Source organism: Kogia breviceps, chromosome 7 (assembly GCF_026419965.1).
Source record: "Kogia breviceps isolate mKogBre1 chromosome 7, mKogBre1 haplotype 1, whole genome shotgun sequence".
NCBI classification, from domain to species: Eukaryota; Metazoa; Chordata; class Mammalia; order Artiodactyla; family Physeteridae; genus Kogia; species Kogia breviceps.
The window spans coordinates 21,923,097-21,949,791 of NC_081316.1; the positions used below are offsets into that span (position 1 = coordinate 21,923,097).

Sequence of the window (26,695 nt, forward strand, 5' to 3'; positions counted from 1 at the left end):
ACCGCCCTGTCCACTTGCCCTGGTGCCTTGGGGCTCTCCCGAGGGAGCCCAGCCTCTCCTCCGGCCGATGGTTCTGGTCTGAGGACCGAGCAGGTCTAGACCCTGGGGGAGGGGCCGTGGCCCCCATGAGGAGGCCCACAGCTGTCTGTGCTGTCACTTGGTTCTGTTCTGAGCCCACGGGCTGTCAGCTGCCCGCCCAGCTTGCCCCCATCTCCGCAGGTAGCCACTGCTCAGGGCGTCCAGTTGCCTCTGACCTCTCTGCTCCTGTGGGCCCTCAGCCCCCACCCCATCACCCTGCTGTTGGGGAGCCAGCCTGTAACGGCATCTGCTGTCTTCAGCTGCACTGCAGGGGTCAGCCGCGCTGGTTCTCAGCTGTGCAGGCTCCCTCTCACCTGTGCAGTGTCCCCGGGGCCCTGCTTAGCCTCCACATCCCTTCCTCAGCCACTGCGAGGGCCCTTCTGGGCTCTCCTCGCAACACGGACCGCGGTCGGTTCCGAATTTCCAAGAGCCTGCCCAGCAGCGTGGCGAATCTGCTCCTAGGGCACTTGCTCCTGGGCCATAGCCAGCCCCCCGACTGGGTCTGGAGCTTGTCAGGCCCCAAGATGCTTTCCCAGTGCCTGCAGCTGCAGTGTCACCCCCCGCCCAGCGGGGCCCACGCTGTCCCAGCCTCCACGCTGACTCCCCGCTCAGTCATGGGCAGCGAGGAGTGGGCTGGCCCCGCAGCCATGGGGCCTCCGAGGATGGCCATCACAGGTCCAGGCTCCCTTCCTCTTGGGGATTCCTGGAGTGGCAGGTGCTGCTGCCCTTAAGTTGAGCTCCGGGCCCCTCCCTCAGGCTGCAGGATGACTGCTTATCCTCAGTCGGCCTAGGAGGCCCCTCGCTTCCCACCGGGAAGCCTGGAGACTTGAATGGGTGTGCCGAGCACCCCGGCAGCAGCTTTGGTCCTTCGTCGGGGTTCCCACGTCTCCTGAGTGCTAGGGAGATGGCACAAGGCCCGGACCCTCGCCCACGTCCCGGCCAACCCTGCAAAGGGAGACCCCGGGACACGGGCTCAGGGAGGCCTCCTGCTGAGCCTCCCGTCCCCTGCAAGGCTGCTGACCTCCACCTGCTCCCCACGGCTAGCAGGGCAGCTTCCCAGCCTCTCTGGCAGCTCCCCGCCCTCCCCACACCCAGCCCCTGTCGACTGGGTCATCCAGACGCACCCGTTCTCTTTCCTCTGCTTGGTGTCCATCCTGCTGGGATGCTGGACAGTCAAGCATGGGCTTCTGCCTGCACAGCAGGGCTCGGTCAGCACTTGTTGGACGAACAAATGCAGGAGGGATTCTGAGCTCGGCCAGTCCCCCTCCCCGTCATGGCCCCAAGGGTGGCAGGACCTCCCTGGGCTGGGCTCCCGGGTTCACGGGTCTCCCAGAAGGCACAGAGTCTGGGCCTTCAGGGCCGTCTTCCCTGTGCTGACAAGGAGAGCGATTTATTACCGTTCTCTCTTCCATTTTTACTTTCAGAAGTAATGTTCAAGAGCATCCCTTGGAACTGTTGATTTCTGAAAAGCAACCTTTGTGGAAGCAAAGGTTGCAGCCCAGTTTGATGTTTGACTTGTTCTGGAGGCAAAGCCCTGCATCCAGGGCCATAGTCCCCTAGCACTCAGCGAAGCTGTGTCCCCATCACCCCGAAGGCGGAGGGCAGGAGACAAATGAGCGCCGCGAAGCAGAGCGTGGTGCTGCTTGGGATGAGCGTGTCAATGGTGGTTTTGCTTGAAAGTTTTCTGTGCTAACAAGTCAGTCTGGTGAGAAACACGCCATTCCCTGAGTGCAGGCGTCACTGTGAAACACATTAAGCCCAGTGATAACAAAACATTCATTCACTAATTTGTAATGTTGTCACTAAGGTAATTATCTTCAGTGTCTGTTAACTGTTAGGTACTGCGAAGATTAAAGCAATAAACCTCATTTAGGACAAAATGGAAAAGTCAAAAATTACAAAAATTGCAGTGCAAGGGTTAGTTATTAACTCAGTGTGGAAGAGCTGTTTCCTTTCTGACATACAGCTGGCCCGCTGTTATTCCTGTGGACATCCGGGCAGGATGGACAGAGCGTGTGGCCTTCACACCAGCACAGGGGGACATGTCCGGTGCTGGCCGAGGGGCGTCCTGGAGGAGGGGCCGGCTGGGGCCTTGGTCTGGGAGGGGCTCTGCTGAGCTGGAGCTGTGGACGGACCGCTCGGCGGCCAGGCTGAGCCCTGGGCCTGTGGGCGGGAGCTATGCCCCCCGCAGAGCTCCATGCTCCCTGCTTCCACAGCTCTGCTCTCAGGCCCCAGACAGGCTGGGAAAACAACATGGCTTGGGTTCAACAAGGGAGCAGACTGGAGGGCGAGTGAGGACACGACCCCAGGGTACCCGGACAGCAGGAAGCTCCGTGCCAGGTGCCCTCCACATCCCTCCTAGGATAGAGCTGGGATGAGTTGTCTCGTAAAGAGCACCGGCGGAGTTCTGGAAGCGTCTGTGACCCGCCCAGGCCCCACGCCCTCGGCCCTTCACGAACCGCACAGGAGCTGCCCCCGACGAGCCTGGCAGCAGAGCTGGGTCCACCCAAGCTGCAGAAGCCCATGTGAGGTCCAGGCGGGCCACGACACCAAGCAGAGGATGAGGGCACCTGGGGTCCGCTCTGATGGGTCAGGGAGCCCAAGGCCTGGGTGAGTGGGCACAGGGGGACCCCAGTCAGGGCCCTGAACTCAGGGCTGGACCTGGCTGACCAGCGGTGAGCCTTGCTTGGAGCGGGATGAGGGCACAGAGCCACCCTGGGCTGAGAGGCAGCACCTGTTGGTCCCAGGGTCCCATGGGCAGGGACCCAGCAGCAGACGCCCCATATCTCAGCCCCCCTCAGTGACTGTGGGGTTGTGGCCTCTGGAGTGAGGTGGGGTGCAGCTTGTCCAGCGTCGACTTCAATAATAACATAGCCAGTTGTTTCACTAGCAAAAGTGAGTTTATTCGGGAATAGCAGAGGAATTGCAGTTCAGAATGTGTGAACCATGGTGGCCCACAGGCAAATCCAGAGAACAAGGAGGGGGATCTTGCTTTTATGGGGAAAAGGGGGAGCTGGGAGGGGCTTTGATAACCAGAGCCCATTGGAGGGGCTGGGGGCCTGGAGTAAGGAGGCTTCCCATGGGCTGGGCCACTGCAGTCTCTGATTGGCTGGGCTGCCGTGGGAGGAGAGGTTTCCTTCCTCCTGCTGGGTGGTCAGGTAGATGTCTTCCTGTCGGGGCGTGCAGGGCATGCCCTGCACTACCCCTGTTTGGGGTAGTTGATGATGCATTTGAGGGCGTGAGAGCTTCGCCTGCAGGCCTGTCCCGACTCCACCTTTAGCTCAGTTTCCTTAATTCCACACCAGGCAGAGAGCGAGCCTGCAAAGAGCATATCAGGGCATTGGTATCCAAAGTGAGCTCTAGTCTGTGACGGGTGAAAACACTTCACACACGTGAGCTCTGGTCTGTGGAGACGGACACTCAATTTACAGGTACCTTGGAAACACGTTTAGTTTTGTAAGAGGTACGTGGGTTTAAGGAAGCAGTCGTGCCCTGAGAATGACTGAGGTTTAGGAAATGCTGTTGTTTTACACGTGGGTGTTAACAAAGACTAAGGCTGGGGCATGACTTGGCCACAGCCCCCGCCCCCGCCCCCGGAAATCAGACTGTGACACACGGCAAGTTTACAGTTGACCCCAGTGGTGACCGAGGGGGGCAGCCAGACTCACCTGCAGTATGTCTGTAACCTTGTCAGCCTTCCTGGACCATCTCTGGCCCAGTCCTAGGGTGGCCTGCCCTGACCAGACCTCCGTGATGTGAGTAGGAAAGGCCACTAAAGAGACCACAGGCCCCGCCTTCCCCGGGAGCTGAGGACCCCAGCCCATGGGGGACAATGTAAATCACTGTGGCTGCCATTCCCTGGGTGGGCAGGCGCACACAGAACGCAGAGGCAGGTCACGTGATGCAGGAGGCCCCAGAAGACCCCGCCCCGCACACGCTTGCCAGGCTTCCTTGGCCCTGGCCAGCACCGCCTTTGCCTCTCCGGAGGAAGCCCCGCCCCCTCATAGCTGACCCTGCCCATGTGGACGCTCAAGCTGGGGCACCACCCCACCCTTGCCCCCAGCGCGTCCCACCCCATCCTGTGCTGGCAGTGTTCTCCACTCTGGATGCGGCAGCAGAGAGAAAGGCAGCCATCCCTGCCCTCGGTGGAGAGAGAAGCGAGGGTCATACACAGCAAGTTGACGTGTGACAAGCGCCTGAAGGAGATGCCCCGCAGAGGCGCAGGGAGTGCTTTCCACACTGATGCCCTCTGTGTCCCCCCGTGGGCCTCCCCACATTGGCTCGTCCGGTCTTCCTGCAGCTGTGAACCAACTTCCTTATAAAACCCGCAAGTTTGAACCTTCGGATGACCCCTGACTCTGGCCAGTACTCCCACAGCCCAAGACTGACCCTGGGGGCCTCTTGCCTCTTGCCCCGCCTGTCCCTCCCGGGAGTCCAGCAGGGGTGTGGCTCTGGACAGCCCGGCCCACACATGGAGCAGAGAGCCACCAGGACCAGGAAGTGTATGTGATGCTCAGTGTTTATTTTCAAAGACTGGGGCTGGGTGAGCAGAGGGGGTGCTGTGGGGTGCCAACCCCGCCGGGGCCCGTCCTTTGGCCCTCGTAGCCTCAGGCCGGGGTCCAGACTTGGGCAGGTAGCCGGCCTTGCCTGGACAGGCCTCAGTCTGCGCTCAGCTGCAGGAGGTGTAGCCAGTGGGCACCTGTGCGCCACGGGGCTTCGAGGGGCAGCAGAGGGCACACAGGCCCGCCGTGGGAGCAGCACGGCGGTGGGTGTGCAGCTTTCTCCGGGGCATCCCTCTGACACCAGGACGGGGGTGAGCCTGGGTGGAGTGGGTGCTTGTGTTCCAGATGAGGGTCAGGTCCTGAAGGCCAGGCAGGTGGCCAAAACAGGCAGGAGGGGCTCTGAGAGCAGCCCCCGCTCCCATCTGGGGTCCTCCTCAAGCCGACCCTCACTATGCTGTCACCCTTCAGGGCCTGGGTTTCACCTGGGGCAGATGTAAAGTGGGCAGGGGCAGTGGTATCCACGGAAGGTGTGTGTGGGCTCGCAGTTTCCGTGGTTGGATGGTGTGTGTTCTGGCTCCAGGTGGGGCAGGTGGGGCAGGCGTGTGGGAGGGGGCAGAATGCGTCAGACAGTGGTGGACCCATAGATCGGGAAGATGGGGGTGCTGTCCTCGGGAGCCTGGGCCGAGGAGATGCAGGATGGGCCACAGCTGCACTCGTCCACGTGGGTGTAGGTATGCTGGAAGGCCGTCCCGTTGGGACACTGCATGGTCACCACCTCCTGGTGGGCCCTGGTCTCCTGGCAGCAGATGCACGGGCACTGCGTGGCCCGGGCCCCCATGGCGTACCTGCAGATGCACGGCCCTCAGGACCTGCCCACCCAGCCACAACCGCCCAGACTGCCCTGCTCCTGGTTTCTCAGGGGTCGGGAGACAGCGGCCCTGTGCCTGTCCCCTGAGCGCTCGGGGCTTCTCTGTACTGGCCCGGGCAGCGCTCTCGGTCACTTTGAACCCCGACCTTCCCCAGCCAGGCCCCCTTTCTTTCTCAAAGCAGCTCCTCTGACTTGCTGACCCTGTCAGACCCCTCCTCCAGGAACCTGCCCGGGGCCCTCCAGCCAGGCCTGGACCCATCCTCCTATCTCTTCCAGCCGGTCTGCCCACAGCTGGCTGCAGCCCGGGCATCGGGGGTGGGGCGGGGCTCTGCCAGCAGCTCTGCCCTGACAGTCTGATCCCCCCGGATTCTGCCCGTCCTGCACGTGACTCTGACCTTTGGGTGGTAGCCCTGGTGCCCTGCCCCACGTGGCCCAGCCAAGCTCTCCCAGGCCGGGCTCTGGGGGTCAAGGAAGGCCCCAGGGTTGGTGCAGCCCTGTTGGGGTGGCCCTTCTTTCCTTCCTGTAGCAAGCTGGGCCTTCCAGCCCCGGCCCAGCGCCAGGTGTCCGGCCAGGGACAGGGACACGGACACGTGGGGCACCGGGTGGTGTCCCCGTGTGTCCCGGCGGGGGAGGCGCGGGCCGCTCACCGGGACGCTCCCGGGCAGAAGCCCTCGCAGAAGGGGACGCTGACGGCGGCCTGGGTGGCGCAGCCCCGGTGTCGCAGGACCGTCATGCTGGTGCGCACCTGGCAGGAGTCTGGGCAGACGAAAAGCAGTGGAGGCGGATCTCTGAGGTCCCCGCCCACGCCGCACCCCCATGTAACCTCCCGCTCAGGGTCGGGTTCTGGCGGCGGGGTTGGCTTCGGGAGCAGTCAGTGGGCGGGGCTGGGGAGAGGGAAGGCGGGCCTCGACTTACCCACTTCGTCACAGGAGTAGCAGCAGCCGATTTTCCTGAGGATGCCCTGCGGGGGAAGGGGGACAGAGGGCAAGCTGGGGCAGGCGGGGCTTCCGGGGGTGGGTGTGGGCGGGGCCTCCCCAGGCGGTGTGGGCGGGGCTCCAAGGTGGGTGTGGCTCTGGGCGTGGGCGGGGCCTCCGGGGCGGGCCTGAGCCCCAGACACACACCCTGCAGCTGGACACGTCCGGGCAGGCGACGGGCGTCGGGGTCAGCATAGAGGTCCCGTTCTCAGCCTGGCAGTGGTACAACGTGCAGTTGTCCACGAGGCTGTTGATCCAGGTCTCATTGGGCTGAAATAAAAGGGGGAGAGTGGGGGCCGGGTTGAGGATTATCTCGTGGGCAGAGAGGAGCTGGTGGGGAGGGTCTCTGGGGCGCAGGGGTTGAGACTCAGCCCCACTTACCTGGACCAGCCGGCCGTCGGACGTGAGGCAAGCCGTCTGCACGCACTCCCCGCAGCACTGCCCGGCCACCCTCGAGTACTGGAAGCCCTGGGGACAGAGGCGGGGGGTGGGGGGGGGAGGGTCACGTCCCGCAGCCCCAGCCTGGCTCGTCAGCCCTCCTTCTCTCCTGCCCATATCCCAGGGGCCCAGGGCCTCCCTAGCAGCGCCTTTCCTCTGTGAGGCAGTGTCCCTGCCCTGCCCCAGTGTCCCCTCTTAGCCTCACCCCTGCTTCCAGCACCTTCTACACTTGTGCCCTCCAGGAACCTGCTCCTAGCAGCCTGCAGGCCCTGCCCCACGCCCAAGACCCCTTCCACCATCCTCCTGCTTCACTCCCTCCCTTTGGGAAGAAAAAAACCCCAGTGAAGCCTGAGCTGGAGACCCTTCCTGGACCCTACGGTGTGGTGATTGGGGGCTGCCCCAGTGGCCTCACCCGGGGACAAGTGGTGTCACAGGCATCCTCCTCACACTGCACGGTCGGGTCATGGGTGTCCTCGGACAGGCAGGTACACGTGTGGCAGGGAGTGACCGATGGGAAGGTTGCACCGACCTGCAGTGGACGGGGTGAGGGGAGGTGACACTGAGGGCCCTGGGGGGGCACCAGGGCCAGGACCTCTGCCCGTGTCGGTGAGGCCCACAAAGCAGTCTCTCTCCTCTTCACGTGGGATTACGGATGTGGCCCCTGGCTGAGCACACACCAGGGCAGGCAGGAGGGGTGGGAGGGTGCAGTCCTGCCCCGAAGCTCTTGCTGGGAGAGCTCAGCTCCCGGACGCTCTCTACAGAAGGTGCCTGTAAAGCGCCCAGAGCCTCGACTCACCTGCTGTCACGGCGGGAGGGGCTGGATAGGGCTGGGCGTGGGGAGACAAGGAGTGGACACGGGGCATCCCTCGGCGGACGTGCCCAGCCCCGGACCCACTCTCCGCCCTACCCCGACCGCCTAGCTGAGCCCTTACCCCGTAGACGGTGCCATTGTAGGTGCACAGCTGAGGCTCTGGAAGGAAAGAGAAGGCTGAGGACCTGCCCAGGCAGCGGAAGGAAGTGTTCAGAACCCCCCGGTCCCACCCCCACCCCAGAAACTCATGGCAGCTGAAGGTAGGGCAGCAGCTGTCCTCCTCCTGGGTGCAAGCCAGCTCCTCTCCCGGCCCACATTTGGGTGGACTCGAGGGGCACGCGTTTGTGTTGCAGACTGCGGGAGAGTTGGGGGGCTGCCTGGGGTGTCCCTGCCCTCTGTCCTCTGGCTACTCCGGTTCCCAGGGTAACATCTACCCACACTGGACCAAAGAGATCCCCCTTCCACGAGAGCTGACGGCTCTCTGTTGCCCTTCTGGGTCCCCATGCTTTGTCACCTCCCCGGTCTTGCCCAAGACCCTGGGTGGTACCAGGGCACACCAGAGGTCATCAGCTTCGTTTCTAGGTGGAAAAATGAAGGCCCAAGAGGCCTCCCCACCTCGTGGTCCAGCCAGGTCCAGCTAGGACCCTGCAACCCTCCTCCGCCCTGCAGGCCTGCCGGCCAGGTGGCCCGTGCCCAGCACTGCCCTCTGCTGTCTCTCAGCCCCAGCCGGCCCCCTGGGGTGCAGGCCTCACCACACAGAGTTTCCATGCAGCAAGGGTTGTCGGCCAGGGGCCTGGTCTGGGCCACGAAGCCGGCCTGGCCACATTCCTGTGGCTGGTCCTGGGCCTCGCACTGCACAGGGGTGCACTGCACCGACACGGAGCCTTCATCACACACACAGGACTGGCAGTTGCTGACCCACCGCTCTCCGGGCTGGAACAGACCAGGTCGGGGTCCCCCAGGGCTCCTGGGCGGGGCCCCGGCCGCTGGGGCTGCGTCCAGCAGCGGATCAGGCCCCAGCCCTCAGCATGTGGACTCAGCCCTCAGCCTCCCCGTCTCTGGAGCAGGCGTGCGACGGTGATGCAGCCCACACCGGGGTGCCCACACCACCCCTCCCTGGCCCGGGCAGAGCTGCCGCCCTGAGATGGGGACCCCGTCCCTCCTGCCCAAGCAAGGGGTCAGGCAGCTGTGGGCAGAGCACTCACGAATTTGGGAAACCCATCTGGTCCCACGCAGGCTGGGAGGGAAGAACGCAGAGAAAAGGGGTTACTGGGAGTGCTGGGCTTGGGGCCCCCGGCGGGCCCGGCCCCCCTCCCCCCAACAGAGGCCTCTTCTTCCTGCTGCGGACAGAAGCCCCCGGAGAAATCGAGGAGGGTGGTCACTTAAGAGGGGGCTCAGGAAGGCTCAAGCCCACCCTGCACCGCCGGCAGAACTGGGTGGGATGGGCCCAGGCCGGGGCCTGCCCTCCCCGTGGCCCTCCGCATCCTGCTCTGCGGGGCTGGGGGGGCCCAGGTGTGGGGTGGCTTACGGCACTCGGGCACGCAGACGTCTGTGTGTGAGTTGAACAGGATGTGGCCGTCGGGACAGAAGCAGCCCTCTGCCAGCCCCCTGCTCGCCGGGCTCTGGGTCCTGCAAGGCGACCAGGGCAGTCCGAGGAGGAGTGCAGGGGCGTGGCGGGGGTCTGGGGTCACTCCTGAAGTCCAGGGTTGGAGGTCAGGGCCGGGGAAGGGCACCCTGAAATCTGGGGCTCGGGGTCCCGGACCCTCTGCGGGTCTCCTCCTGGGTCCCCCCAGACCCTTCGGGCGGGCCTGGGAGGCCTGCTGTCCCCACCGTCCTATCCCGCCCCCGTCTGCTGGGCTCACCTGGAGTCACAGGACTCGGGCTGCACGGGGCCACACGACTTATACACCTTGGTGGGTGGGCAGGTGAGGTCTGCGGGCACACGGACAGGTGTCAGGAGGGCCGAGGAGGCCAGGGCCGCCGGCGGCCACACCCAACTCACCACACAGTCCGCTGGAGGCGTTGCGCCAATCGGGGCACACGCCCCGGGCGCGGCAGAGCGCTGAGTAGGCCTCCAGGCTCTGGCAGAGCGCTTCAGGGCGGCCGGGGCGGCTGGGCCCGCAGCTGTCGCTGACGCAGGTGCTGAAGAACGGGCCGGGGGGGATGAGGCCGTGGCACCCGGCGAAGACCCTGCAGGCAGGGCCGGTCAGAGGCCAGGGCGGGTGCCCCAGGGTGGCGGCCCCTGACCGCCCAGCCCACGCAGAGGACTCACGGGCTCAGCATCAGCTCGCAGAGGGGATCCGGGGGGCACGGAGTGGAGGTGGGTGTGCTGGGGGCCGGCGACGGGGGGCTGGTGGCCGGGGGCAGGCCGGTGGGTGCCCAGCAGCCCTCCCCGCTGCTGCTGGGGACTAGCCAGAACCGGGCCATGTCCTGGCAGGTGGGGGCCGTGGTGCCGTCGGGCAGGCGACAGTCGTCCCAGCGGCTGTTGGTGCAGGTGCCTGGGGAGGGCGGGGCAGGCACATCGCTGTGGGGGTGTGTGTGGCTCTGGACCATCCTCTCCTCCCCTTCCATCGCCCCGACTTCCCTGGCAGCCCGTCAGCTGTGAAACACTGCTTCCTGCCCGGGGCGGGTGGCAGGGGAAGCAGGTGGGACTCTGGCGGGGGCAGGCGGTCAAGAGCCAGGGCGCCTGGAGGCGTGTGCCCGCAGTGGCGGTGCCCGGCCCCTCGCTCCCCCAGCAGGCGCCCTGTGGGTCCCTGCTCACCACACTGGCCCTCGGTGTTGTAGCTGAAGTGGCTGTAGGACAGCTGGGCCTGGAAGACCCGCCCGTTGAACATGACGCTCACGCCGATGGCAGGAATCTCGATGCTCATCTCCGTGGCCCCCGTCACCGTCACGGTCAGGCCATTCTTGCTGAAGCTCTGCCTCACCCGCATGTGGCCAAACAGGATCTGGGGACGTGACCGGGGAACCCGTGATTTGGGCTGAGGGGCAGCGGGCTGGCCTTTGGGGCTTTGCCTGCCAGACGCTGGGCCCCCTCCTCAGCATCTGCGCCCCGAAGCGCAGATGCCCCCTCGGGCCTGGGGTCGCGGTCGGCGCATTTGGGTGCCAGGGTGCTCTTGGCCGCGGGCAGCTCCCACGCTCCTTCCCTGCTCAGGAGTCACTGTGCTTGGGGCCCCAGGTCGCAGGGGGCCCTTTGCCTCCACTGAGGCCCCATGGGAGCTGCCCTCTCCGCAGGGGAAATGCGCCCTATGTGCACCGGGCTCCCGGGCCTCTGCCGGCCCCTGCCTTCCCGAACCAGGCTGGGACAGGCCAGTGCCTCTCTGATGTCTGCACTCACCAGGCTCTCCTCCTGCCCGTCGGCACCAGGGGTGGTGGTGAGGACGACGTCCATGGACTCATAGTGGACGCTGAGGGCGCGGGGGCAGCTGGCGGCGGCCTCACAGTAGTGGTTGTGCAGGAGGATGCGGAGGTTCCCGTGGCGCGGCTGGATCTCCCGCATGAGGACGTGGGTGCAATTGTCCAGGAAAGAGTAGGAGGTGCCGTCGAAGGTCTCGTAGTGGGTGTCCCCCCAGCCGCTGCAGGAGCCTGGGGGGTGTGGACGGGCCTCACCCAGTGCCACCCAGAGCTGCCACCCTGGGGAGTCACTCAGCCCCCAGGGCCTCAGTCCTCTCGTTTATGACATGGGTATGGCAGGTTGGATGGGGGCCCCGAAGACGCGTCCACCCAGAGCCTGCGAATGTGACCTCCTTTGGGAAAAGGGTCTTTGCAACTGTGATTAAGTTAAGGATCCTGCGGTGAGGTCATCCTGAGTTACCAGGGTGGCCCTAAATCCCATGATAGGTGTCCTTCTAAGAGACAGAAGAGACAGAGAGAGGAAGCTGTGTGGTGACTGGGGCAGGGGTTGGAGGAATGCGGTCACAGCCCAGGGCCCCTGAGGCCCCAAGTCTGGAAGGGGCAGACAGGACCCTCCTTTAAAGTTTTGGGGGGAGTTCGGTCCTGCAAACACCTTGATCTTGGATTTCTGGTCTCCAGGACTGGGAGAGAATCACTTTCTGTTGTTTTGAACCACCCAGTTTGTGGTCCTGCGTTTAAGCTGCCCCCGGGGGTCATAAGATCACCCCCTCCTACGTGCTGCTCCACAGGGAAGTCTGCTCAGGACCCCTCAGGTTACGATCCCCTCCTCTCCCTGATCTCAGAAGCCCCTGGCTTCCCTTCAAACCGCCAAGCCTGATGGGGGTGGGCTCGGCAATCCCGGGCATCGGGCATGGGGGACATGTGCGGGTCCCAAATGCCTGGCGGCGCCTCCCCTCCCCACCCCCACCCCCAGCGGCAGGCTCTCTCACACTCGCACTCGTAGCTGTAATCACAGGGCCCATCCCCGCTCTGCACTCTCACGGGCAGGTGCCCGTTCACGCAGACGACATCGCCCATCGGCTTCGGCCCCAGCAGGACGATACGGTTGTCACCCTCGCACAGAGCCACCGTGCAGTCCTCCAGGGTCCAGGACTCATTCACCTGGAGAGAAGGGCGGAGCGCTCACCAGGTGGGCTTGCGAGACCCACCCTCACCGCTGCTGCCACAGCCTCAGGACGCCCTCGGCCTGGGTAGGGCTGCCCCCGCCTCCTGGCCGGGCTGGTGCTAAGCAGGCCCAGACCCCGCGTGCCTCCCTCCGGCCAAGCCAGCTGTGGAGTGGTCACCAAGGGGCTGGGGGTTGTGCCGTCACCCTGACGGACGCCCGAGACCCTGTTCACGCAGCAGGGCCTGGCGCTTCAGGGAGGAGGCGGGAGGCACACCTGTCGGGGAGGGACAGTGTGATTGCAGCCGGGAACTACTGGGGGAACAGAGGCCGAGGTCCCCGAGGGTGAGGAGGTCGGGCAGGTGCCCTGGAAGCGGTCGATGTCACAGCGCTGGTTGCAGACGGCTAAGAAGGGGCATCCTGCTCCGTCAGTCTTGTTGTAGACAATGTCCCCTACGAATACAGAGACACTGGGTCAGCCAGGGAGGGGGGACAGGAGGGCATCCCCAGACAGGCAGACACATGGACACGGCCTGAGGGACCCAGCGTCCAGGCTGCAGGGAGGGGGCGGGCTCCTGCACTCACCTGGTAGGAAGAACTTTCCGAAGGCATGGCAAAGGCAGGCTGTGGTGGGGCTGGGAGAGGCAGTGGAGATGGGAAAGGTCCCTGGGCTGCCAGAGGTCACCCCGGACCAGGAAGGGGTGGTGGGTGGGGCCCCGGGGGAGGTCGATATGGGGGAAGTCAAAAGGGGACCCGTTGGAGAGACACTGGGCAAGCCTGGCTTGGTGGTCATGGGTGGGGACCCCGGGAAGGCAGAAGAACTAGGGGTGGAGATGCTCTTGGTGGTCCCAGGGGAGGAGGGGCCTGTCACACGGGTGGGGATAGAGATCCTCTGGGTGGTCCAAGGGGAGAAGGGACCTGTCACACTGGTGGAGGTGGAGACCCTCTGGGTGGTCACCGTGGAGGAAGGACCTGTCACACGGGTGGAGGTAGAGACCCTCCCGGTGGTCTCCGTGGAGAAGGGACCTGTCACACGGGTGGCGGTAGAGATCCTCTCGGTGGTCCCCATGGAGAAAGGGCCTGTCACACTGGTGGAGGTGTAGACCCTCTGGGTGGTCTTCGTGGAGGAGGGACCTGTCACACGGGTAGGGGTGGAGACCCTCTGGGTGGTCCCTGTGGACGAGGGACCTGTCACATGGGTGAGTGTGGAGACCCCCTTGGGGGTCCCCGTGGAGGAGGGGCCTGTCAGAGTGGTGGGGGTGGAGACTCTCTTGATCGTCCCTGGGGAGGAGAGGTGCGTCTGGGTGGTGACCTCCGATGACAGCCTGCCAGTGCTGGTGCTGATGGTGGAGGGTGAGGGTGCTGGCGTGGTGGACGTGGGACCGGCGGGGCTGGGGCAGTGGCTTTGGTCGCAGCAGAACATGCGGATCTGGTAGTTGAGGCACATCAGGCTACTCTGGTCTCGGTTCCAGCACACCAGGCCCTCCTCCAGCCGGCACTGCACCACCTGGCCCAGATCCTGCAGGGCCACCTCAGGCAGGTCCTCGGCCCGACACTGCAGCTTCAGAGGCTGCTGGCAGATGGCCCTACCGGCCGCCTGGATATTAGCATAGGTCTCGAAGTCCCCCCCAGAGGCCCCTGGCGTCGGGTAGCTCTGGTCCAGCCAGTCTGTCCAGGCACAGCGAGGCTGACAGGCCGTGGACCAAGTCTCTGGGGATGTGGTGACCGACGTGGGGCTGGAGATATGGGTCTTCTGTGAGGACACCATGGCTGTGGAGGTGGCCATAGAGGAACTGAGGGTGGTGCCCAGTGAGGAGGTGCTGGGCTCAGGCGTAGGGGTGGAGAGGGAGGCTCTGGTGCCGGGCCCTGTGCTGGGTGTGGTGATGGGGGGTCCAGGTGTGGTCTTGAAGGGCCTGGTGGGGAGCTCTGTGACCTGAGGAGAGGCCGTGGGGTGCAGGGAGTGGGTGTAGATGGTAGCCCTAGTGTGGGAGGTCACGGGGGTGGAGAGCAGGGTGGTCCCAATGGTGGTCTTGTGCACGCGCGCAGTTGCAGGGGCCGTGGTGGGGGCACCCGTCTGGGTCGTGGCAGAGGTTGAGGGACTTGGCTGTGTGGCCGTGGAGCTGCCGGTGGCGGGCGGTGCAGTGGAGGTGGGTTGGGTCTGGGTCGTGGCAGAGGTTGAGGGCCATGGCAGCGTGGCCGTGGAACTTCCGGTGGCGGGTGGTGCGGTGGAGGTGGGTTGGGTCTGGGTCGTGGTAGAGGTCGAGGGCCATGGCAGCGTGGCCGTGGAGCTGCCAGTGGCGGGCGGTGCGGTGGAGGTGGGTTGGGTCTGGGTCGTGGCAGAGGTCGAGGGCCATGGCAAGGTGGCCGTGGAGCTGCCAGTGGCGGGTGGTGCGGTGGAGGCGGGTTGGGTCTGGGTCGTGGCAGAGGTCGAGGGCCATGGCAGCGTGGCCATGGAGCTGCCAGTGGCGGGTGGTGCGGTGGAGGTGGGTTGGGTCTGGGTCGTGGCAGAGGTCGAGGGACTTGGCACTGTGGCCATGGAGCTGCCGGTGGCGGGCGGTGCGGTGGAGGCGGGTTGGGTCTGGGTCATGGCAGAGGTCAAGGGCCATGGCAGCGTGGCCGTGGAGCTGCCGGTGGCGGGTGGTGCGGTGGAGGTGGGTTGGGTCTGGGTCGTGGCAGAGGTCGAGGGACTTGGCACTGTGGCCGTGGAGCTGCCGGTGGCGGGCGGTGCGGTGGAGGTGAGTGGGGTGGTAGCCATGGTGGAGCAGTGCCGGAAGTCATTGCAGCAGTACACGCGGATGTTGTAGTTGAAGCACATGGTGAACTTCCCCCTCTGGTCTTCGTTCCTGCAGACCAGCCCGGCCTCCAGGCTGCAGCTGAGCACCTGCCCGATCTGATCGATGCTCACCTCGGGGTAGCTCTCCGCCCGGCATTCAATCTTCTGCGGCTGCTGACACATCTTGCCGCCCGCGGCCCGGATGTTGTCATAGGTCTCCATGTCTCCACCCCTGAACTCCGAGGTGGGGAAGTCCACATCAAACCACTCTGTCCATTGGCACTTGGGTTGACAGCCGGTTGTGCCCTGGCTGGTGGTGGCCCCAGTGGTGGCCGTCGACACCCAGGTTCCCGGCGTGCTGGTCTTAGGGTGTGAGGTGGACAGCGGGCCCATGGAGGTGGTGCCCATTGTGTCCACTGCTGTTCCCGTCAGCAGCTGAGACGTGGAGGTCTGCGTCGTCACCAACATTGGGGGGGGCCCCCTTGAGGCTGTGTGAGTTGGGAGGACCGACGTGGCAGATCCTGGGAGTGTGCCTGTGTGGCTGGGCCTCAAGGATGTCACTTGGGCGGTCAGTCCCGTGGAAAGGGAAGGTGATGGTGTGGCACTGCTGGCGGGGGACCTGGTCACCCCTGTGCTCCCTGGCCATGTCCTGGGCTGCGTAGCTGGTGACATAGCAGTGGTGGTGCTGGAGGCATTGGGGGACATGGGGGCTGTGGCAGCAGAGGTGGCCGCTGTAGCAGTGGCAGCAGTGGAGGTGGCTGCAGTGGTGACTGTAGCAGTGGAGGTTATGGCAGTGGTAGCTGTGGCAGTGGCGGTGGGGGACATGGGGGCTATAGGAGTGGGGGCTGTGGCAGTGGAGGTGGCTTCCATAGAGGTGGTCACAGTGGTGACTGTAGCAGTGGATGTGGTGGCAATGGTGACAGTGGCAGTGGATGCGGTGGCAGTGGGGGCTGTGGCAGTGGAGGTGGTGGCAGTGAGGGCTGTGGCAGTGGATGTCGTGGCAGTGGGGGGTGTGGCAGTGGAGGTGGTGGCAGTGGGGGCTGTGGTAGTGGAGGTGGTGGCAGTGGGGACTGTGGTAGTGGAGGTGGTGGCAGTGAAGGCTGTGGCAGTGGAGGTGGTGGCAGTGGGGACTGTGGTAGTGGAGGTGGTGGCAGTGGGGGCTGTGGCAGTGGATGCGGTGGCAGTGGGGGTGATGGCCGTGGGGGCTATAGAGGTGGCCACAGTGGTGAGTGTAGCAGTGGATGTGGTGGCAGTGGGGGCTGTGGCAGTGGATGTTGTGGAAGTGGGGGCTGTGGCAGTGAAGGCTGTGGCAGTGGAGGTGGTGGCAGTGGGGGCTGTGGCAGTGGAGGTGGTGGCAGTGGGGGCTGTGGCAGTGGAGGTGGTGGCAGTGAGGGCTGTGGCAGTGGATGTCGTGGCAGTGGGGGGTGTGGCAGTGGAGGTGGGGGCTGTGGCAGTGGATGTGGTGGCAGTGGGGGCTTTGGCAGTGGAGGTGGTGGCAGTGAAGGCTGTGGCAGTGGAGGTGGTGGCAGTGGGGGCTGTGGCAGTGGGGGCTTTGGCAGTGGAGGTGGTGGCAGTGGGGGCTGTGGCAGTGGAGGTGGTGGCAGTGGGGGCTGTGGCAGTGGGGGCTTTGGCAGTGGAGGTGGTGGCAGTGGGGGCTGTGGCAGTGGAGGTGGTGGCAGTGGGGGCTGTGGCAGTGGAGGTGGTGGCAGTGGGGGCTGTGGCAGTGGAGGTGGTGGCAGTGGAGGTGGGGGCAGTGAAGGCTGTGGCAGTGGAGGTGGGGGCTGTGGCAGTGGATGCGGTGGCCGTGGGTGCTGTAGCTGTGGCCACAGTGGTGAGTGTAGCAGTGGATGCGGTGGCACTGGGGGCTGTGGCAGTGGATGCAGTGGCAGTGGGGGCTATGGCAGTGGAGGTTGTGGCAGTGGGTGCTGTAGCTGTGGCCACAGTGGTGACTGTAGCAGTGGATGCGGTGGAAGTGGGGGCTGTGGCAGTGGAGGTGGTGGCAGTGAGGGCTGTGGCAGTGGAGGTGGTGGTAGTGGGGGCTGTGGCAGTGGAGGTGGTGGCAGTGTGGGCTGTGGCAGTGGAGGTTGTGGCAGTGGGTGCTGTAGCTGTGGCCACAGTGGTGACTGTAGCAGTGGATGCGGTGGAAGTGGGGGCTGTGGCAGTGGAGGTGGTGGCAGTGAGGGCTGTGGCAGTGGAGGTGGTGGTAGTGGGGGCTGTGGCAGTGGAGGTGGTGGCAGTGTGGGCTGTGGCAGTGGAGGTGGTGGTAGTGGGGGCTGTGGCAGTGGATGTCGTGGCAGTGGGGGGTGTGGCAGTGGAGGTGGTGGCAGTGGGGGCTGTGGCAGTGGATGCGGTGGCAGTGGGGGCTATGGCAGTGGAGGTGGTGGCAGTGGGGGCTGTGGCAGCGGATGCGGTGGCAGTGGGGGCGATGGCCGTGGGGGCTGTAGAGGTGGCCACAGTGGTGAGTGTAGCAGTGGATGTGGTGGCAGTGGGGGCTGTGGCAGTGGATGTTGTGGCAGTGGGTGCTGTGGCAGTGAAGGCTGTGGCAGTGGAGGTGGTGGCAGTGGGGGCTATGGCAGTGGAGGTGGTGGTAGTGAAGGCTGTGGCAGTGGAGGTGGTGGCAGTGGGGGCTGTGGCAGTGGAGGTGGTGGTAGTGGGGGCTGTGGCAGTGGATGTCGTGGCAGTGGGGGGTGTGGCAGTGGATGTCGTGGCAGTGGGGGGTGTGGCAGTGGAGGTGGGGACTGTGGCAGTGGATGCGGTGGCAGTGAGGGCGATGGCCGTGGGGGCTATAGAGGTGGCCACAGTGGTGAGTGTAGCAGTGGATGTGGTGGCAGTGGGGGCTGTGGCAGTGGATGTTGTGGAAGTGGGGGCTGTGGCAGTGAAGGCTGTGGCAGTGGAGGTGGTGGCAGTGGGGGCTGTGGCAGTGGAGGTGGTGGCAGTGGGGGCTGTGGCAGTGGAGGTGGTGGCAGTGAGGGCTGTGGCAGTGGATGTCGTGGCAGTGGGGGGTGTGGCAGTGGAGGTGGGGGCTGTGGCAGTGGATGTGGTGGCAGTGGGGGCTTTGGCAGTGGAGGTGGTGGCAGTGAAGGCTGTGGCAGTGGAGGTGGTGGCAGTGGGAGCTGTGGCAGTGGGGGCTTTGGCAGTGGAGGTGGTGGCAGTGGGAGCTGTGGCAGTGGGGGCTTTGGCAGTGGAGGTGGTGGCAGTGGGGGCTGTGGCAGTGGAGGTGGTGGCAGTGGGGGCTGTGGCAGTGAAGGGTGTGGCAGTGGAGGTGGTGGCAGTGGAGGTGGGGGCAGTGGAGGTGGGGGCTGTGGCAGTGGATGCGGTGGCTGTATGGGCTGTGGCAGTGGATGCGGTGGCCATGGGTGCTGTAGCTGTGGCCACAGTGGTGAGTGTAGCAGTGGATGCGGTGGAAGTGGGGGCTGTGGCAGTGGAGGTGGTGGCAGTGAGGGCTGTGGCAGTGGAGGTGGTGGTAGTGGGGGCTGTGGCAGTGGATGCGGTGGCAGTGGGGGCTGTGGCAGTGGAGGTGGTGGTAGTGGGGGCTGTGGCAGTGGATGTCGTGGCAGTGGGGGGTGTGGCAGTGGAGGTGGTGGCAGTGGGGGCTGTGGCAGTGGGGGCTGTGGCAGTGGGGGCTATGGCAGTGGAGGTGGTGGCAGTGGGGGCTGTGGCAGCGGATGCGGTGGCAGTGGGGGCGATGGCCGTGGGGGCTGTAGAGGTGGCCACAGTGGTGAGTGTAGCAGTGGATGTGGTGGCAGTGGGGGCTGTGGCAGTGGATGTTGTGGCAGTGGGTGCTGTGGCAGTGAAGGCTGTGGCAGTGGAGGTGGTGGCAGTGGGGGCTATGGCAGTGGAGGTGGTGGTAGTGAAGGCTGTGGCAGTGGAGGTGGTGGCAGTGGGGGCTGTGGCAGTGGAGGTGGTGGCAGTGGGGGCTGTGGCAGTGGAGGTGGTGGCAGTGAGGGGTGTGGCAGTGGATGTCGTGGCAGTGGGGGGTGTGGCAGTGGAGGTGGGGACTGTGGTAGTGGAGGTGGTGGCAGTGGGGGCTGTGGCAGTGGATGCGGTGGCAGTGAGGGCGATGGCCGTGGGGGCTATAGAGGTGGCCACAGTGGTGAGTGTAGCAGTGGATGTGGTGGCAGTGGCGGCTGTGGCAGTGGATGTTGTGGAAGTGGGGGCTGTGGCAGTGAAGGCTGTGGCAGTGGAGGTGGTGGCAGTGGGGGCTGTGGCAGTGGAGGTGGTGGCAGTGGGGGCTGTGGCAGTGGAGGTGGTGGCAGTGGGGGCTGTGGCAGTGGATGTCGTGGCAGTGGGGGGTGTGGCAGTGGAGGTGGGGGCTGTGGCAGTGGATGTGGTGGCAGTGGGGGCTTTGGCAGTGGAGGTGGTGGCAGTGGGGGCTGTGGCAGTGGAGGTGGTGGCAGTGGGGGCTGTGGCAGTGGAGGTTGTGGCAGTGAAGGGTGTGGCAGTGGAGGTGGTGGCAGTGGAGGTGGGGGCAGTGGAGGTGGGGGCTGTGGCAGTGGATGCGGTGGCTGTATGGGCTGTGGCAGTGGATGCGGTGGCCGTGGGTGCTGTAGCTGTGGCCACAGTGGTGAGTGTAGCAGTGGATGCGGTGGCACTGGGGGCTGTGGCAGTGGATGCAGTGGCAGTGGGGGCTATGGCAGTGGAGGTTGTGGCAGTGGGTGCTGTAGCTGTGGCCACAGTGGTGACTGTAGCAGTGGATGCGGTGGAAGTGGGGGCTGTGGCAGTGGAGGTGGTGGCAGTGGGGGCTGTGGCAGTGGAGGTGGTGGTAGTGGGGGCTGTGGCAGTGGAGGTGGTGGCAGTGTGGGCTGTGGCAGTGGAGGTGGTGGTAGTGGGGGCTATGGCAGTGGATGTGGTGGCAGTGGGGGCTGTGGCAGCGGATGCGGTGGCAGTGGGGGCGATGGCCGTGGGGGCTGTAGAGGTGGCCACAGTGGTGAGTGTAGCAGTGGATGTGGTGGCAGTGGGGGCTGTGGCAGTGGATGTTGTGGCAGTGGGTGCTGTGGCAGTGAAGGCTGTGGCAGTGGAGGTGGTGGCAGTGGGGGCTGTGGCAGTGGAGGTGGTGGTAGTGAAGGCTGTGGCAGTGGAGGTGGTGGCAGTGAAGGCTGTGGCAGTGGAGGTGGTGGCAGTGAAGGCTGTGGCAGTGGAGGTGGGGGCAGTGAAGGCTGTGGCAGTGGAGGTGGGGGCTGTGGCAGTGGATGCGGTGGCTGTGGCAGTGGAGGTGGTGGCAGTGAGGGCTGTGGCAGTGGATGCGGTGGCAGTGTGGGCTGTGGCAGTGGATGCGGTGGCTGTGGGGGCTGTAGAGGTGGCCACAGTGGTGAGTGTAGCAGTGGAGGCGGTGGCACTCTGGGCTGTGGCAGTGGATGCAGTGGCAGTAGGGGCTATGGCAGTGGAGGTTGTGGCAGTGGGGGCTGTAGCTGTGGCCGCAGTGGTGACTGTAGCAGTGGATGCGGTGGAAGTGGGGGCTGTGGCAGTGGATGTGGTGGCAGTGGATGCGGTGGCCGTGGGGGCTGTAGAGGTGGCCACAGTGGTGAGTGTAGCAGTGGATGTGGTGGCAGTGGGTGCTGTGGCAGTGGATGCAGTGGCAGTGGGGGCTGTGGCAGTGTTGGTTGTGGCAGTGGGGGCTGTAGAGGTGGCCACAGTGGTGACTGTAGCAGTGGATGCGGTGGAAGTGGATGCGGTAGAAGTGGGGGCGGTGGCAGTGAGCGCTGTGGCAGTGGAGGTGGTGGCAGTGGGGACTGTGGCAGTGGATGTGGTGGCAGTGGTGGTGGGGGATGTGGGCTCCCCACAGTGGCTGTACCCACAGCACAGCACGCGGATTTTGTAGTTGTAGCACATCTTGAACAGGCCCACCTGCTCGTTGTTCCTGCAGACCAGGCCGAAGCTGACGTCACAGTGCACGCGCTGATTCAGCTCCTCCAGCCTCACGTCAGGGAAGTTTTCGGCCTGACACTCTATGCCCTGGGGCTGCTCGCACACGGCCCCTCCCGCACGCCTGATCTTGTCGTAGGACTCGACGTCCCCCCCAGCCTCCTCGGACTTGGGGTAGTCCTCGTCAAACCACTCTGTCCACTGACAGCGGGGCTCACAGGTGGTGGTGGCTGGGAGCACAGAGCTGCTGCCCACTCGGGTCACGGTTGAGGTGGAGTTGGCAGATGGGGTCTGTGAGGTGGAGGCCGCCATGGACAGGAGGGAGGTTCCTCTGGTGGGTGTGGTCTGGGTGGAGGTGGGCAGGGGCTGGGAGGATGGCTGCTGGCTGGTGCCCGGGGCTGGGCTGGTGCCGCAGGGCACGTAGTCGCAGCAGAGGACCCTCAGCTCGTAGTTGTGGCAGGGCGGGGGGTTCTGCTCTCTGTTGAGGCAGGTCAGCCCCCAGGCCTGGCCACACTCCACCTTCTGGCCCAGCTTCTCCAAAGGTATATCTGGGAACTCCTGGGCCCGGCACTCGACGTGCACTGGGGCCGGGCAGAACTGGTAGCCCCTCTGCCGCAGGTTCTCGAATGTCTCAAAGTCTCCTCCTCCCGCGCCCAGCTCTGGACGCCCACTGTCGTACCAGTCGGACCAGCGGCAGTGCTCCTGCACGCACACGGTGGAGGGTGTGGGGACCGAGCCTGTGGGTGGAATGCCGGGGTCCCCATCAGCCTCCTCGCCAGCCATGCCCAGAGGAGGGGTGACTCATGTCCCCTTGCCCCAGCGTTGGCCCCAGGCCATCCCTTGCACCCAGGACACCTGTACCAGGTGCCCACTGGGTTCTCCCTTGGCACCCAGACCATCACCGGGGCCAAGGGCTCTGGTGAGTGAGGCAGGACCAGTGGTGTGTGTGCCAGGCTTACCCATGGTGGACAGCGGAGCCGCAGTGCTGGTGAAGGTGAAGGGCATCGTGGGCAGGGTTCTGGGACACTCCTCAGCCTTTCGGACGATGGTTCCATTGTCTCTGCAGGTGGCAATCAGGCAGGCGCCCAGCCCGTCGGTCGTGTTGTAGATGACGTCCCCGTAGCTGTAGGTTCTGCCCTCGTAGGTGCACGTACAGGCTGGAGACGGATGGGCACAGGGCTCATTCCGAGCCCCCGGCCCCCAGCCCTCAAACCAACAGGCCCCCACTTACCCGCGGGGCTGTATGTACACTGGAGGCCTCTGGGGGTGCAGTCACTGGGAGGGGGAGAGAGAAGAGCTGAGGGCCGACGGGGCTCGGGCCTTACTGTGCCCGCCTGGCCCCGCTCCGTGTCCGCCCAGACCCCACCCCCGCTCCGCCACTGGCTCACCAGCTCTGGCAGTTCTCCGCCGTGGGGACCCTGGTGCCCACGTCATAGTAGTTTCCGTCCTCGTCGTAGCAGCCCCCACACTGGGCCACGCACTTCATCTGGTCCTCATTGAAGAATGGCTTGCTGGGCGGGCACTGTGGGTAGCAGCCTGGGGCAGGCACAGGGCGGGGGGAAGACTCCTCTCTCAGGCCGGGCAGCGGGGCTGCCGCGGCCGCCACCCGTCTCTGTCCCCCTGTCCCGAGGGCAGGCACAGGGCGGGGGGAAGACCCCCCTCTCAGGCTGGGCGGCAGGGCTGCCGCAGCCGCCACCCGTCTCTGTCCCCCTGTCCCGGGGGCGGGCACAGGGCGAGGCAGGGCCCGCTCGCCCCGTCACCCCTGCACACTGTGCTGGGGTGACGGGGCGCGGCCCCCCCCCGATGCCCGCGCTCACCTTCCAGGCCTGGCAGCTCCGTCAGGCAGTGCCCGCGGGGGTTCCGGCAGGTCCTCAGGCAGGGGGCCCCGCAGGGCTGGTAGTGCCATTCGCACTCGCCGTGCGGGTTGTAGTAGTCGCAGAAGAGGGCTGAGCAAGGGGGAGAGGGGCCGTGGGTGCCCGCCGGGCCCGTCACCTCCCTCCTCCCACATCCGAGAGGCCTCGGGGCCCGCCCCCCGAATTCCAGCTTCACTTCTCAGCCCTGCGCTCGGAACGCCTGTCCCCCGCCGAGCCATCCCGTCTGGGGGCGACCTGTCTGTCTGGTTTGTACACACACAAACGCGAGCACATGCGTGTCGTACGCGCGCGTCACGCGTGCCCGTCAGGCCCCAGAGCTGGTACAGCTGCACCTCATGCCTCCACCGTGGACAGAGCCCGACTCACGGCAGGTGTCCGGGCTCCGCCAGGACACGCACACGCCTGCATCGCGGCAGGCCTGGGCGTAGGCAGCCACGGCCGTGCAGAAACACTCGCAGTCGCCCCCCGAGTCGCAGGCGCACGCGTCGCTCACGCAGGCCTCGTAGTACCTGGTGGAGTCGACCTGGGTGGGCGGGGGGTGGTCTGCTCAGCGAGAAGAGCCAACCCCCGGCCCCTGGGCAGCCGGCTCCCCATTTGCACGGCAAGCCCCTATCTGCCATCTGCAACGCGCCCACCCGGGCACCCACCCCTGCCACTCCTCCCTCGCCTCTGCTCGGCCACCCCACTTAGCTGTAGGCTAGCCCTCCCTGTGACCGTGCTGTGACCTGTCCTGCCAAACGGGGTGCTGTCTCCTCAGGGTGGGGGGGTGCCCCCCGCTCCCCCCTCCCAGGCAGCAGGGCCCAGGGCAACCGTGTCTCGCATCTGCCACCACGGGCGGCACCATCCGAGGTGGAGACTGCTGTGTCAGGTTCACAAAGGACTTTCTGAGCCGACGGGCAGGACACCCGGGGTGCGGGCGGGGGCTGCGAGCCAGGCGGGACGCGAGGCCTCAAACGGGCCAGCCAGCATCAGCTGCGGACCGGTCCCACTACGCCGCCTCCGCAGCACCTGGGAGCCCCGGGTCACAAGACTGTGCTGGTGAGTGGGCCCCGCGGTCCTCGCTAAGTAGCAGGAAGGGCTTCGGGCAGGGGTCTCCGGCCGTGGCGATCCTCCGCTTCCGTGGGGCCCGGCTGGGCTGGAGGCCCCCCGAGGTTTCTGTCCATGCTGGGGGCTGGCGGCTCAGGGAATGTGGAGGAGAACCAGGAGGTGACACTGAGGTCCTTCCTGGGTGGCTCGCAGCCCCGTTTCCAGGGGATGAGGCTGAGTGCCCTCAGGGAAAGCAGAGCAGGACTGGGGACGCGGGCACCTGCCTGGTGGGAGGTCCACACAGTGTGCCGGTACAATGGTCAGGGTCAAGGCCGTCTTCAGAGGACCAGCCTGGGCCAGACCCAGGTCCCGCCAGGAGGGAAGGAGGCAGCCCCAGCACCCCCTTGGCCCACCTGAGAACGGCAGGCGCTGAAGGTGGCGCTGTTGATGATGCTGCATTGCTTCTGGGCCCAGGACTTGCGGTACGGGTTGGCGGCGCAGGGGTCCTTGGGGGCCTGGGCGTCCGGGCAGGATGGGGAGAATTTCCAGCTGTTGCCGAACTCCAGCGCGTCGCCCACCACGGACTGGCTCCGCGTGGTGAAGTCGTTGAGGGCGTTGTCGTCAAAGTTCCCGCACAGCCCGCAGACCCTCCCCTGCGGACGGACAGACACAGAGACGGGCACAGGGTGGGGCTGCATGGGGTGGCCTGAGGGAGCAGCACAGAGCCTGGCCTGGGAGGCGTGACTGCAGGCCACCCTATTCCCCCAAGGCAGCACCCAGTGAACTTTCAGGAAGGCGGGGGTGCACGAGGCGTCCTGCAGTGAGCAGGAAGGCAGGGGGGCAGGTGGATAGGCAGGCGGACAGGAGGATAGGTGGGCAGCTAGACAGGTAGAAAGGTAGGCAAGTGGACAGGCAGGTAGGCAGGTGGACAGGTAAGCAGGTAGGCAGGCACGTGGGCAGGTAGACAGGCACGTGGGCAGGAAGACAGGTGGACAGAAAGGCAGGCAGACAGGCGCGCAGGCCCCTGCTCCCCTATAGAACCTTAGCCCAGCGGGCATGGAACAGCTGAGCGCAGAGACCAGGGAGCCAAGAGCGCTTTCCAACCAGGACTGACACGCCCACTGGTCGGTTTGGTCTCAACACGCCCCTTTGGGAACCGGACACTGTGCACGGCCTCCCCAGCCCTCAGCAGTCCATCAGCTGCCAGATTGCACTGCTGGGCCAGGTCTAGGAGTAAGAGCTCTGTCCCTCCCCGAGGGGGTCCCGCAGCCTGCCCACCCCCACCTTGTACTCCTGGTGCAGCCGAATAAACACGCTGGTCTTCCGGTCCCAGGACACAACCACGCCATCACGGGTCTCGATGGCCAGGTAGATGCCCATGTAACGGATCTTGTAGGGCGGCTCTCCGCCTGGCCCCCTCTGCACCACCTTGTAGGCGCCCTCGTGGAGGATCAGCTCAAAGTTCTGAGGAGGGGCACAGGGGAGGCGGCGGCTGCAGGGAACTGAGGGGCCAGCTTTGTGGCCAGAGCCCCCTTCCCCCCGTGGCCCAGGACAGGCGCTCTGTGGGTGCCCAGGGGCCCAATGCATGGCGTTGGCTTTAGGAATGAGCCGGACTCCTGACACTATCTGTGAACTTGAGGTGAGAGGCTGGGAGCCCGCAGAGGCTGTGTGTCAGGCTGGGAGCTGTGGGCAAGTAGAGTGGGACAGAGGGCACAGGAGCTGCAGGAGACCACCCAGCCCCATCTCGGGCCTGCCCCCCACTCTTCTGCTGCCCTCCTCACGCCTCTCCCCACCTTAGGGACGGGTGGGAAACGGCCCCCAGTCAGCAGTTCTGCTCTCTGCGCTGTGAACGCCGACCACCCTCTGCTAGAAGTGGTCATCCCCAGGTGTGGGGGGCTGAATGAAGGCCCCCCCCCAAAAGACACGTTGAGCTCTAACCCCCAGAATCCGCGAATGTGCCGATTTGGAAAAAGGGTCTTTGCAGATGTGATGAAGTGAAGGATCTGGAGGTGAGACCATCCTGGATTTAGGGAGGGGCCCAGATCCAGGGACAGGGGTTCCTACCAGGTCAGACAAGGGAAAAGGACACAGAGAAGGGGCCGTGTGAGGACAGAGCGGAGACCGGGGGGGACACGGCCACAAGCCAGGAGCCCCCAGAATCTGGATGAGGCAGGAAGGACCCTCGCCTGGAGCCTGTGGCAGGAACCTGGTCTCAGAACCACGAGAGAATTAATTTCTCGGGTTGCAAGTCCCCGGGCTGTGGCTGTTACTGTGGCCCTGAGAGCCGAGGCCACAGCTGGAGGTCCAGGGGCCCCGTCTGGGGCTCCAACAGGGCTGTAGAGGGCGGGAGACGGTTCCCAGGTGCCCCCACCTCCAGGAAGATCTTGATGGCCTTGGAGCAGGTGACGCCTGTGGTCCCGCAGGGGACGTTCTCGGTGACGATGCGGAAGTTGCCATTGCTGCCGTTGTTGCCCGCACAGTAGTCCTGGGAAGGGGAGGAGAGGGACGTGGTCACGGCCCCAGTGCCAGCTCGCTGGCCGGGGGGTGGGCGAGGGGCCGTGTACCTGGGCCAACGTGTGCTGGCCGAGGGAGCGGGGCCACGTACCTGGGCCAGCGTGTATTCACAGCTCCCCTCAAAGCTGTAGCGCTCGCCGTCAAAGGTGATGAAGTGGCCATCCCCGTAGGCCACGCAGGTGCCCAGGCAGGGCCGGTGGCTGCACTCCCACCTGCGGCCCCTGCAGGTGCTGAGGGGAGGGGAGGTGATGCCCTGCTTAGGCCCCTGCAGGTGCTGCAGGGGAGGGGAGGTGATGCCCTGCTCAGGCCCCTGCAGGTTCTGCAGGGGAGGGGAGGTGATGCCCTGCTCAGGGGGGTGGACCAGGAGACCACCTCACCAGGCAGTGGCGGCCGAGCCCCTCACGACTGTGACAGGACGAGGGCACAGCGCCTCTTCCATAAAACAGGAACGCAGTGGTG

General features: G+C 65.5%; 1 protein-coding gene across 1 annotated transcript in view; it reads right to left on the reverse strand.

Moving 5' to 3' along the window:
- Nucleotides 1-4,595: 4,595 nt before the first annotated feature.
- MUC5B (mucin 5B, oligomeric mucus/gel-forming) overlaps nt 4,596-26,695 on the reverse strand; it is a 31,155-nt gene continuing 9,055 nt past the window's right edge. Inside the window, exons 21-48 of the mRNA XM_067039395.1 lie at nt 26,328-26,466; nt 26,094-26,207; nt 25,007-25,186; nt 24,136-24,375; nt 23,063-23,219; nt 22,640-22,768; nt 22,211-22,358; nt 22,054-22,097; nt 21,782-21,979; nt 12,773-21,559; nt 12,465-12,640; nt 12,015-12,186; nt 11,009-11,256; nt 10,433-10,619; nt 9,944-10,169; nt 9,674-9,861; nt 9,534-9,603; nt 9,200-9,300; nt 8,877-8,908; nt 8,424-8,604; nt 7,921-8,025; nt 7,793-7,830; nt 7,273-7,389; nt 6,804-6,890; nt 6,570-6,692; nt 6,364-6,409; nt 6,096-6,204; nt 4,596-5,425 (exon numbers count right to left, since the gene is read on the reverse strand). Of these exons, the coding sequence (XP_066895496.1) occupies nt 5,203-5,425; nt 6,096-6,204; nt 6,364-6,409; nt 6,570-6,692; nt 6,804-6,890; nt 7,273-7,389; nt 7,793-7,830; nt 7,921-8,025; nt 8,424-8,604; nt 8,877-8,908; nt 9,200-9,300; nt 9,534-9,603; nt 9,674-9,861; nt 9,944-10,169; nt 10,433-10,619; nt 11,009-11,256; nt 12,015-12,186; nt 12,465-12,640; nt 12,773-21,559; nt 21,782-21,979; nt 22,054-22,097; nt 22,211-22,358; nt 22,640-22,768; nt 23,063-23,219; nt 24,136-24,375; nt 25,007-25,186; nt 26,094-26,207; nt 26,328-26,466 (12,565 nt within the window). The 3' untranslated portion in view covers nt 4,596-5,202. The remainder of the gene's footprint in view (nt 5,426-6,095; nt 6,205-6,363; nt 6,410-6,569; nt 6,693-6,803; nt 6,891-7,272; nt 7,390-7,792; nt 7,831-7,920; nt 8,026-8,423; nt 8,605-8,876; nt 8,909-9,199; nt 9,301-9,533; nt 9,604-9,673; nt 9,862-9,943; nt 10,170-10,432; nt 10,620-11,008; nt 11,257-12,014; nt 12,187-12,464; nt 12,641-12,772; nt 21,560-21,781; nt 21,980-22,053; nt 22,098-22,210; nt 22,359-22,639; nt 22,769-23,062; nt 23,220-24,135; nt 24,376-25,006; nt 25,187-26,093; nt 26,208-26,327; nt 26,467-26,695) is intronic.